At 43.4% G+C, this 12,483-nt stretch overlaps 1 protein-coding gene across 2 annotated transcripts in view; it reads right to left on the reverse strand.

The window, feature by feature from the left end:
- TARS3 (threonyl-tRNA synthetase 3) overlaps positions 1 to 10,584 on the reverse strand; it is a 62,938-nt gene extending 52,354 nt beyond the window's left edge. The window contains exons 1-4 of one of the 2 annotated variants that reach the window (XM_027067918.2): positions 10,130 to 10,584; positions 9,082 to 9,150; positions 8,245 to 8,441; positions 1,246 to 1,369 (exon numbers count right to left, since the gene is read on the reverse strand). In XM_027067918.2, the coding sequence (XP_026923719.1) occupies positions 1,246 to 1,369; positions 8,245 to 8,441; positions 9,082 to 9,150; positions 10,130 to 10,447 (708 nt within the window). In that variant the 5' untranslated portion in view covers positions 10,448 to 10,584. The remainder of the gene's footprint in view (positions 1 to 1,245; positions 1,370 to 8,244; positions 8,442 to 9,081; positions 9,151 to 10,129) is intronic. The other variant, XM_053223637.1, reaches the window with a different exon arrangement.
- Between the last annotated feature and the right edge of the window lie 1,899 nt (positions 10,585 to 12,483).

Genomic DNA, 12,483 nt, shown 5'->3' on the forward strand with positions numbered 1-12,483 from the left:
CAGCCAGTGTAGGCAAGCACAAGGCTTTCGGGTAGGATTTGGGCCTTTAGTTGAGGATCAAAACTAACTGCCCCACCAACTATCATGGCTGCTCTTGGTTCCAGCCCCTATTTGACTTTCTCCAGAAACTGACACTATCTGAAAACCTCTCATTGGTTGTTTTCTTGTTTAATACCTCCTCCTACTAGAGGTAAACTCTTTGAAACAGGAGTCTCCATGTTCTGTCCACTGCAGCCCTACAGGGTCTGGCACATGCGTCCAGCACTGTCGATGCTGGTCAGGTGACTAAGGGAATATATACAATTGTAAAGTCTAGGGATGACATCTGGGATGATGCTAGGCGACAGTTGTTAACAACTAGTAAGAAAAACTAAATAATACATATATGTTTTGTGTTTCTCCTAAAAATTGCTCTTTCTGAATCACTTTCAACATGATTTTATTAATATTGTATTATTTAGCTGCTTAATTGTTAAGCTTTGCATATTTTAAACAGGAAAGTAATTACAGTATGGTTCTTATAAGTTTGGGTTAACAAATCAAGAAATCAAGTGTCACGATTAATAGAACCTAAGCTAAGCTTAGGTTAGGTTTTAGGCAGATAATGGACACTGCCTGAAGAGAAATTGCAAAGCTAAGGTAACAATGTATATCAGAGACCTACATGAAATGTGGTATCTATTTTATAGAATATTACATTAATAAGTATTTAAAGGATATCTAAGGGGTGCCTGGGTGGCTCTTTGGCTCAGGTCATGATCTCGTGGTTCATGAGTTTGAGCCCCACATAGGGCTTTCTGCTGTCAGCACAGAGCCCGCTTTGTCCTCCTCTCTCTCTCTCTCTTTCTCTCTCAAAATAAATAAACTTAAAAAAATAAATAAAAAGATATCTAAGCTTTGATAACTTTTCCCAATTCTCCTGCACATATTATATTATAAAGTAGACCCATTTCTAAGAATCTATTAAAAATTCATGTTTAATGTACATTGATTTTATAATTAAAGCATTATAGCATAAGGACACAACTATCTTCAGAAATGATAAATAAGGGCTACTTTAAAAGCTGATATCTATTTGTATGTATTCATTCCACAAAAATTCACTAAATACTTACTAAACACCAATACAGAAATTTTAAGTTCTAGAAGGTTACAAAACTCATCATTCTTGACTTCAATGTGTGTCTTTGTACATAATATAGTTCACAATATCCAAAGTTTGGTTGATTCTTTTTAAATACTTACAGCTTGGGCTTCCTCATTATCAAACATAAGCAGCTCTAGAGTGGAATCCCCTTCCAATGGACGGTCCAAGTCCCATAATTCACCATTGACTTTGGCTACCACTGCGCTTTCAGCCAGTTCCTGACTGGTAAAAGAAGAGTCATGTGAGAGTTAACCTTATCACATGCTGCAATGATTTGTTAAAACAAAAGATTAAAACAATTTTTAGGGCTTTTTTTTGAGTGAATAGAAAGTACAAATGTAAACTAAAAGAACAGGGTTTTCAAATTTTGTAACATTTATTTTAAATAAAAAAATAGTACACATTCACTGTAAAAAAAAAAAGAAGAACTTGGAAAACAGAGAAAAGACAAAGAATAAAACAAAAATCACATTTAAATCTCACCACCCTGAAATAAATGTACCTAACATTTTGGTACATGTCTTTCTAGTCTTTTTATACATCTACCCCTCCTCCTCCTCCTCCTCCTCCTCCTCCTCCTCTTCCTCCTTCTTCTCTCTCTCTCTCTCTCTGTTACACACACACACACACACACACACACACTTACAGTTTTTTGAAAATTATGGACAAAAATAACACATTAAGAAACCTGGAAAGCACAGAAAAGCAAAGAAAAACATATCACCTTCAATCCCACCACCCAGAAATTACTGTTAACATTTTTCTGTATGTCCTTCCACGTTTTTTTTTAAATTTTTTTAATGTTTATTTATTTCTGAGACAGAGAGAGACAGAGCATGAGTAGGGGAGGGGCAGAGAGAGAGGGAGACACAGAATCTGAAGCAGGATCCAGGCTCTGAGCTGTCAGCACAGAGCCCGACATGGGGCTCGAACTCACAAACCGTGAGATCATGACCTGAGCCGAAGTCGGTTGCTCAACTGACTGAGCCACCCAGGTGCCCCTGTCCTCCCACGTTTTTAGGTAAATACATACACCAATATAAAAATCATAATAGTACCATTCTGTATATGTTACTTGGTAATGTACTTTTTAAACTTAGTAAGTCACACATTTTCCCAGATGGTAGACAGACTTGAAAATCATGCTGGTTGATAGCTGCAGCAGAATCAAGAATTGATTAATGGACCCTCCATGGCTGGGCACTTTGGTCACTTCTTGGCAGGAATGTTTTGTTTTGTTTTGCTTTGCCAATGACAAATAACACTGCAGCGGACATTCTTGAACACACATCTTAGTTCCCAATTATTTTTTCCCAGGAAAAATTGGTCAAGTAAAACTGCTGGGTCAAGGGCAATGCACTTTAATGAACTTGCTGGAATATACTGCCAAATTTTCCTCCCAGGAAAGGCACAAGAATACCTTTTCTCTGTGCCCTCACAATGTCAGGTACTACTAAACTGTGTCATCTTTACAATATAATGTTTTAACTTGCCTTTCTGTGAGCAACTTGAGCAGCAGTACAGTGCTGTGGTTAAGAGCACCTGCTTTCATGTTAGAACAACCTGGACTTGAACACTGGGCACTTTATTCTAAGCTTCAGTTTCTCATCTGTAAAATGGGAATTTATACAACCTTCCTCATACATTTATTCTAAGGATTAAATAAGGTGCACTCTCATAATACAAACTTAATAAATATTAGATATTGTTATTAAGGAAGTAGAATTTTGTTTCATTTTTACTGGCTGTGATGGGCTGCTAAGGATTCTTCAAATCCATTCCCTCCTTCTGGTACAGTTTTCCAGGTTCCCCTGGAAGTTTGGAAGCAATGGGTACCAGCAGAAGTGGCCTGTAGCACTTCCGTATCTCAGCCTTAAGGCAGTGGAGACCCCTCTTCCACCCTCTCCCTGCCTTCTGCGGACTACAGCACACTGGTGGGGTTCCCCGGACCATGCACACTAGTGCAACGTTGTATATAAAGATGGTCCAGCAACCAAACATAAGGAATTCTGGTCCCCAAATGACTTAAGGAGAATTGCTGCCCTGTCAAGCTGGACCCCGCACCTCCAGGTTGCTACCTACCTACCTGAGAGAGGCTTTGATCATATTTAAGCCACTGAAGCTGTTGCAGCAGCCTAGCTTCTATCTTAACTAATACAAAAAAAAGTAAAGGGGCACCTGGGTGGCTCAGTCTGTTAAGCATCCGACTTTGGCTCAGGTCATGATCTCACGGTTCGTGAGTTTGAGCCCCTCATCGGGTTCTCTGCTATCAGCATGGAGCCCGCTCCAGAAACTGTACCCCTCTCTCTCTGTGCCCCTACCCCACTTGTGCTCACTAGAGAGCGTAAGACAGAGGTCTCTCTCAAAACAAATAAGCTCAAAATTTTTTAAGTTTAATTAAAAAAAAAAGTAAGAACTTGGAAGTAACAAAAACAAAACACATGGCACTGGCTCAGCAGATAATCTGATATTTGAAAAATATAAATATTGGTAGATATTTGATAAAATATTTGATACAACCTGCAGGCAAACTCATGTGCTTACAATGCCTGGAGCATATAAAGCAGCAGTTACAAAAAGGCAGAAGGTTGGTAAACACTGGGTAGCTATTGCAGTTTTTGTAAACACCACCAGACCGAGATAGGCTCCAGTGAGGATTGTCCCGTTCACAGGCAGAGATGGAAGGGACAGGCCTCCGCCAAGAGGCTGTGCCTGTGGCCTGTAATTCTAACTGATTAAGAGTCCAGAAATGTGGGGCTGTGCAAGATTAGAAAAACAGTCTTTTGTCCCAAACAGCAGGAGGGACTGGCACTTAAAACCCCTCTCAAAAGCCACACATCAAGACAGACAAGAGGGGCCAGGCCAACCACACGGATTAAGGGGTGCTGCCCTCCCACAGCCTGTTGTTTCCTAGGACCTCAGTCCATTAAATTGAGGGAGAGAGAGGAAAGAGTCAGGCACAAAAACCAAGGAACAAAAGCATGAGAAGTCTCCGTCTAGAAGAATGCCTTCTTGTGGATTACTTCTCGCGGATTACTCTCGGAGATTACTTCTCTTGGAACTGATTAGAAGCAAACTGACTGGAAGTCTACCACGCTGGAGACAACTGTGCTGCCCAGTGACAAGCCCAGCTTACAAACACCTGTGACTGTTGGCTCCTCAGAGGAGCTCTGAGCCTCCCAGTGTGACTAATGAGGATGAGGGACAACTAGGACCTTCCCACAGAGCAAAATCAGGGGCCTTGGAGGACAGTGGACAAGCAGGCTGCTCGCAGAAAACAAGGGGTGGCCGGGTGGGCTGATCTGGCACTACCCGTAGCCAGGCTGTGGGCCTCACAGTCCCTGCCAGCAGGACCTGATGCCTTCTGTACATTGCTGTCTGTGTTATTCCTTCTTTTCCTCCGAACACGCTTCCCTGTGATGGCCTTGTGAGTACCCCACCACTGCGTATACGTGCGGGATGGGCAGCCTTGTCAAGTAGTGTATTTGCTGCCAGAGTGTAAGGAGCCAGCCTGACGGGGGTGTTCTGCAACTCACTTGGACATCCTGCGCTTTCAGCTGATGGGACCCAGAGTTGTCTCACCTGGGGAGGGACTGAGCATGTGGGATGATGAAAAGAGGGTCTCACAGATCTCTGGATATCAGAGGGGCACACTGTGGCAGGTGTGGTCCCCTAAACCATGCTTCCTCTCTTCCATGGCGAGAAGGCTTTATAGCTGGACATGCGGCTGGCAGGCAGGAGCTACATTTCCATTCTCTCTTACAGCCAGGGGTGGCCATGTGACTAAATGTGAGCCAATAGGATGTTAAGTGGAAATGAAAGTGCGCCATTGAGGGGTCTGGGCCTCAAAGCATCATTGTTCTTCAGCTGCTCCTCCCCGCCCACCCCCCCCTGCAGGAGAGTCCGTGGGTCCATGAACTCAGCCTCTACCCCTCCCCGTGGACAAACCCTGCCTAGGGAATGGCAGCCGACAAGACAGAAGGAACCCAGGTCCACCAAGGACTGCATGGCCCAGAGACATCCTCCACCAGCCTGGGCTGGTCATCTCTGGACTGTCAAGTGAGAGAATGTGATGTCTACCTCATTTAGGCCATGGTCGTCGGGAATCTCTTGCCACAGCAGTTTAGCCTAACTCAGGGGTGTGCAAACTTGGACTTCATCAGAGACTCCTGGAGGGGCTCATAAATATACAGATTGCTAGTTAATTCAAGAGGCGTGGAGCAGGGCCCCAAGAATTTGCTCTTCTAAGTTCCCAGATGGTGCTAGTGCTGGTGATTTGGGGACCATATTCTGAAAAGAATTCTTTCATCAACTACTATGAACTGTCTTTTGCCCATTTCTTTCTACTGGGTATTTTCTTAGGATAAATGGCTATGAATAGAATTACTGGGTCCAAGGGTTAGGGTTTGCACGTTTTTAAAGACTTTAAAAGTCTGAGAGACTGGACCTATTTATCTGCCCTACACCAGAGTCACTCCCCCAAGACTGTATCAGTATTAACGGCTATTCATAAATCTTGGACAAATCAGTAACACATAATAATTTCGTTTACATTTCTCAGATAATCTATTCCTCTGTTGAAGTTTTCTTCTTTTTCCTATTAATTTGAAAAATACTTCGAGAGCAATCATTTGTTCTATATGGTACTTTTTTTCACATCTGTCATTTCCTGTTTTATGTGTCATTTTTACACATAGCCATTTTTCTTGTTTTATTTTTTGTGCAGTTTGAATCTTTCCATCTTTTCCTTCATGATTTCACTTTACATGTTATGCTTAGAAAGGCATACACTTGCTCAGAGCAGGAACAATCATCTATGCAATCAACTCTCAGTTAACCAAGACAACAGGCAGTATAGTTTAATAAAGCTATTAATTTCTCATTTATTTTATATCCAGACACCTCACTGAACCCTTACGTATTCAGATAGTTTTTCAGTTAATACTAATCTCTAATTCACTTTTTTAGAGTTCCCTCCTTGTTAAACTGTTCTTTTTCTAACTGCCTGAGTTGAACTCATAGTCTGTTTCTTTGTATTCTTATCAGAAAAACCTTCAACACTATAAATCACTACTTTAGATATATTCCACAGATGTCTGTGGAATGATCACTACTTTAGATATATTCCACAGGTTTCTGATATATATTTTTTCCTCATTAGAAGTACTTTCTAAAATTCTGTGCTTGTTTTTAGTTTGTTTCACGGGAGTTATTTTGAAGAGGTTTTTTTTTTCTTTCTAGTTTTCAAGTTTTATTCTGTTTTGTCTTGTCATTTAATGTTTACTGGGTTCATAACTGATATCATTTTACTCATTGACTGTGAACGGTATGTTTCTGCATTTTTTTATTAAGGTTCTGAGGAACCAAAAACATGACCACAGGTCTGAGAGATCTCTGTCTATAGACCACAGCGACTGGTAAGCAACCACTAAGTCTACCTTACAGTGTTACTATTCAGACACATGATCTTTTCAGAACTGAGAAAGGCAGGTTAAAAGTATACCATTCCTGAGTGTCTATAATTTTCTATTTCTGATTTGATGCTACATTATGTAACTCAAAAAGGTTCATGACGAATAGTTATTACAGATTATACTGTTTGTCTACTTTGGAAATAAGTCCCAGTATCCCATGTGATGATTTTGGCCCTGAAATTCTGAGGTCTGATAGTAATATTATGATCACTGCTTTCTTCTTACCAGGTTTGCCTGATATAAGCTTTGCTTAATCTTTTAGTTTGGGATAACTTTACTTTTGGGCACTCTTGCAACCCCTCTATCATGAAACTTGATTGTAGGGGTTGTAAACTGGTACCCTGCAGAAATGCATATTATTAAGGTTACAACAAAGAACATCTTCTATAATCAAGTAACTTTGTTTCCCAAGTTTGAGCTGGTTTTTTCAGTGTAGGACTTCTCAGTCTCCAATATGCTAACATGAAAACTGACTCTCCATGAAGAAACATAAACTTATTTTGCCTCAAAGCCCATTTTCCCAGCACATCTATTCATGGAGAGCCTGAAAAACATGGGAACAGGTTGGGAGGGGGCTGCAGAGTACAGGACATGATAGGATGGGGGAAAAAAAACCACACAATCTTAACCATAGTTTTCAAAGGAAACCTGAGTACTTCAATTGTTGAAAAAACTTGCTTTTTATATAGCAAGTTGATTTACATGGCAGTTTTGAGCTTTAGCTTCCATGGAATTATATTTAATGCTAGGAATTAACATTGGTCAAAATAACATAACTTCACTAATGTATCCAATTTCTAGGAAAGTCAAAGTACTTATTCCAGGGTTTATACATACACCCTCACATACATCTTCAATCTGTATGTAAGTCATTTTGTACATTTCTGGAGGCACTTTAATTTTCAGAGTATTTTACATATGCAGTATTTCAGTTAATTTTAACAACCTCATTAGGTAAATGGGAAAAGTATCATTTCCACAGAAGATGTAAGGAAACAGGCTTGGAAAGATCTGCCCCACTTAGTTTGAAGAACCACCCATGGTTATTTACTGGTGAGACAATAACTTGACTTGAAATCAAGTCCAGCAAAAGATCTGTAAAATCTCATGGAAAAATCTTGATGACCAACGTCAATGTAATGGGATCTGTCAAGGATTAAACGTTTTTCTCTACTGTATATTTTTATCAGAACTTTAAAATGTGGACATTTTAAAGAGGAAGAGGTTTTATTCTGATATTCAATTACTTATTTAAATGCCCTCTTTAGAAGCCAGAGGGAAATAACTAATGACATTTAATTTATTCAACTGAATGGGGTGCCTGGGTGGCTCATTCGGTTGAGCGTCCGACTTCAACTCAGGTCATGAACTTGTGGTTCATGACAGCTCAGAGTCTGGAGCCTACTTAGGATTCTGTGTCTCCCCTGCTGCTCCCCTGCTCGCTCTCTCTCTCTCTCTCTCTCTCAAAAAAACAAACAAACAAACAAAAAAACAAAAAAAAAACCATTAATTTATTCAACTGAGTAAGAAAAAAAAACACTTTTCACAGCCCCTGAGAACACAGTGTTACCAAGCGCTGGCACAATACTGAATAAAGAATATCTTCTCCAAATTATGGTTTACCTAATTTCAGCAGCTACTTGATAAGGTGTTGTTTTCCAAACTTCCCCTTCCACTGTTTTCCCATCAGCCACTCTCACTGTGATCACATTGCTTGTATTCCCCTTTCTGTCATTAATGGCAAATAAGAGCTGATGGTCTCTCTTCAATATTTCAAAAAGCTTCAACCTTTCCTTTATGAAATTTGGTTGATTTTTCACCTGAAAGTCATCAGAATACAAGAAAGTGAACATACACAGCCCACTTTGTTCTAACTGTTCAACCTCCAGTAAGTCTCACCCATACTCTGCACACCACAGGTCATTTCCAAGTCTCCTTCCAGTCACTTCTTTCCTCCTTCTTAGCTCTCAGGGTCCAGCTCAGAGCCCACCTTGTCTAACTAGCATGTCTCCCTACACTACATGTTTAACACCTGTGTGTGCACAGTCCCCTGATTCAGCACCTATTTATACACCACACTCCTTTGTTCTCTACTGTCCTTTCTGTTTGTCTGATCTCAACCAGACTGACCCCTCTGAGGCCAGGTATTCCTCCTTAGCTCCTGCCAAGTATTTATGCTGGAAACATGCTATTTTGATGATTTATACAGTAGCTAATTTCTTTAACACAAAAGAACAGCTGGGCTATCTCAACTTAGACAAAACAGCACTTAAATACAGCTGACTGTCTAGCTCATCTCGAAGTTAAGACAACTTGCATCTAAAGCTAGCAAGGTTTTAAATATACTACTGTGGCCCAAAATAGCAATTATGTTTTAATTAAAGATCTTGGGCAATTAACTGTATAAGCATATTTAAATTACAAGTCGTATTTTACATTATTTCCATAGCAACAGCTTACCTCACTCTCAGGCCCACCTTCCTCCTCCTTCATTTTAGTGCTCTTTTCTTGGCTTTGACTAGAAGGAGGCTGAGAAATAAAGGTGAATTATAAATAACTCACAGCAATGACAAGAAAGAGCGACGCATTTGGAATGTGCAGAAGAGAGACACATGCCAGCAGTCAGCAAGTGTCCCATGTTGCAGGCTGGGCTTCCCTGACCACCACTTACAACTCTCAGCGGGCAAATCATTTCCTGGGTTCCATCCTTCCTGTCTGTGCATTTTCACACACTCTTGCTAAGTACACTTAATATGTTTGGCTCTTGAAAGTTTCACCCCTAAACTTTCAACAGATAATGTCGCTGTAAAACGGTTGTGTAGCTGCCGCCGGACTTTAAATGCACTATTTTAGGAAGATGTTGCCAGTGCACCACAGTTACCCTTGGTGAATAACTCAAGAACACCCCTGAGAACAGTCTGAGAAAGCTTTCAACACAACACTTCAACTTAGGTTGCACGAAGATAATTTGTCCTTCACTGAAACAAAATATTAAAATATTGTTAAATAATAACGTTAAATATACAGACCGTACCAAGAGAACAACAAAACCACCTGTCGTCAATAGCTCAGAACCAGCCATTCATTAGAGGGAATGGAAGAGTTTATATATGTAACTGTTGGTCTTCCTGCTCAAGGAAAGAACAGAGTTTTAAACGCTCCAGCATTTTTTTTTTTCAAACAAAGGAAAATGCTATTTCTGCCACTGAAGAAAATGTGTGACACAATTTACTGGAAGAACTGCGAAATCACACCATTAAGTCAGTCTGGCGACTGCTGGAAATACGGGGCTCCAAGGGGTATCCAGGCTACTCACTGGTTCCCAGGCCTTAGCAGGTGCACAGAGCAGCGCTCCGCGAGGGGCGGGCCCTGCAGCGCGCAGGGACCGCACCCATCCTTCCTGCGGGACCACCGCTACCCGCACACCGTCGCAGCCCGCGGCACCGCCCTCCCGGGGCTCTAGGCGGCACCCGCCCGCCTTCCCCAGCGAGCCCTGCAGCCCCGTTACCTGCGCGCCGGCAGCCGCGCGCCCGGCCTCCTCCTGCGCCGCCGCCGCCCGCGTCGCGCTCTCCAGCTTTGCCTGCTGGCTCAGCTCCTCGGCGAGGCACAGCCGCAGGCGGGACAGGCGGTGGCGCAGGTCGCGGTTCTCGGCCCGGAGCTGCGCCACCTCCCGCGTCAGGCACGGCCCCTCGACCGGGCAGCGGTCGGGAGCGTTCAGCTGCTCGTCCCTCAGGCGCTGGACCTCCGCCCACAGCCAGCGGATGTCCTCCTCCTGCCGCTCCAGGCGCGAAGCCACGGCCTCGGCCGCCAGGGCCTCGGCCGCCATGGCAGCCGGCTCTGCACAGCACCGACGCCGCTGCGTGTGCAGCCTCTACGGCCAAGAGGGTAGCAATACCCCAGACCTGCAGAGCGAGACAGCGGCCGTTCTATATATAAGCTGAGGGAGCGCGGCGACGGGGAGAGGCGGGCGGGGCTCTCTGCGGGTCGTGGGGTGGGACTATAGGAGCTACGACGAGGCGGGGCGACAGGGAGGGGAAGGGCTATCTGGGGGGCGGGGTTACGGTGAGGGGCGGGGCGACGTAGAGGGGCGGGACTATCTGCAAGCAGGGACAACGGGAGGTGCGAGGAGGCGGGGCGGCAGGTAGGGAGGGCCGACGAGCGGAGGCGTGGCGGCAGAAGGGGCGGGGCGGGGCTCTCTTCAGGGCTGGGACTGTAGGAGCTGTGGGTAGGCGGGGCGACTGCAGGGGTGGAGTTGAGGCAGGGCACACTGCTGGGGTGGGGACACACGCGGTGGTTTACGGCCTGGAGAGCGGCGTGGGGACTGAACAGGGTCACAGTGCTTTCATAGCTAGCCGCATATCACTATGCATTGGTTGAAACGCAAGTTATCCAAAATCTTGGGAAGGCTAATATCTCACTTCTCAGCATGGCTCTGTCTTTACTCTGGAATTCTGCCGGTCACTGTTCTTCTAACTTTCATCTAGGTTCTGAATAGTGGCCATTGGCTTTCAAGCCAAGGCTGACCAAGTGCAGAGGCTGCTGGGCACAGAAGATCTCTAAGAAAAGGCGACTAGCAATTGTTAGCTTCTCGCTGGAGACCAGGGCAAATGCCGCAGACACTCTGTATACCCCGTGACTGTGAGCATGAACCTTAGTATAATTGGAACACAAATTGATTTTTTTTTTTTAAGTACGCTTCACCCCCAGCACGGAGCCCTACTCAGGGCTTGAACTCATGACCCTGAGATCAAGACCTGAGCTGAGATCAAGAGTTGGAGCTTAACTGGCTGAGCCACCCAGCTGCCCCATGACACAAATTGATTTTTATTAACATTCTTAGGACTTAGAATGTGTCATACACTATTCTATGCTCTTTACAAATATTAACTCCTCTAGTACTCATAACAAAAAACACTACTGTTATGTCTGGTAAATTGATGGATAAACTGAAGCCACAGAAAGGCTAAGTGACTTGACTAAGGTCACACAGCCACTGCATTACAGAGCTGAGATTCAAACTCAGACAATTTGATGCCAGTGTCTATGGGCCTAACACTGTGGTGCCTTTCAGTGTTGGTAAACATATGACCATTTCATATGAGATACAGATAATAAATGCCATTAGAATTCCAAAATAGGAGAGCTTAGTTGGGCTGATGAAGTTAAGACAGAGAGTAATTGCTCTGGAAAATAAAGGTTGGCAGTTATTAGAAAGGTCGAGAGGTGAATGAATGCCACTCTGGGAGCAGATTCAGCATTCCAGAGGCTGGGATGGGGCAACTAATGGGAATAAGCTAACTGGAATCACAACAGCTCCCAGGAGGAAGTTTCATGAAGTATGGCACTAAAACCACTGTATCTTTTTATTCTCTTCCCTGGTAGGCTTCTGGACACAATTACACAGACTTTTTGGCCACTTCTGAACCAGCTGCCATCTGGTTTCTGATCCTTCCATCCTGCCATGACTTATGTATTGTCAAATGCATAGAAGCCTGGCATGGGGAGCCTGGCTTAGAACCCCTCTACCCCCAAAAAAGTTTTCTCAGGCTCCTTTGTAATTTTTCTCTCTTGGGCCTCCATCCCCAATCTTTGGCAACCACTGATCTTCTTTCTGTCACTACAAATCAGTTTGCATTTTCTAGAGTTTTCTATAATGGAATCATATGCTATGTACTCTTTTTTTTTTTGGCTTCTTTCATTCAGCATAATTTTAAGATTTACCCATGTTTTGGGGGTGTATATATTGTCCATTCCCTCCCCCCCATTCCCAGTAGTATTTCATTGTATGCCTATACCACAATTTGTTTTTCCATTTATCTGTTTTTGGACATTTGGGTTGTTTCCAGGGTTGGGCTAGGATCT

Source organism: Acinonyx jubatus, chromosome B3 (assembly GCF_027475565.1).
Source record: "Acinonyx jubatus isolate Ajub_Pintada_27869175 chromosome B3, VMU_Ajub_asm_v1.0, whole genome shotgun sequence".
Lineage (NCBI taxonomy): Eukaryota > Metazoa > Chordata > Mammalia > Carnivora > Felidae > Acinonyx > Acinonyx jubatus.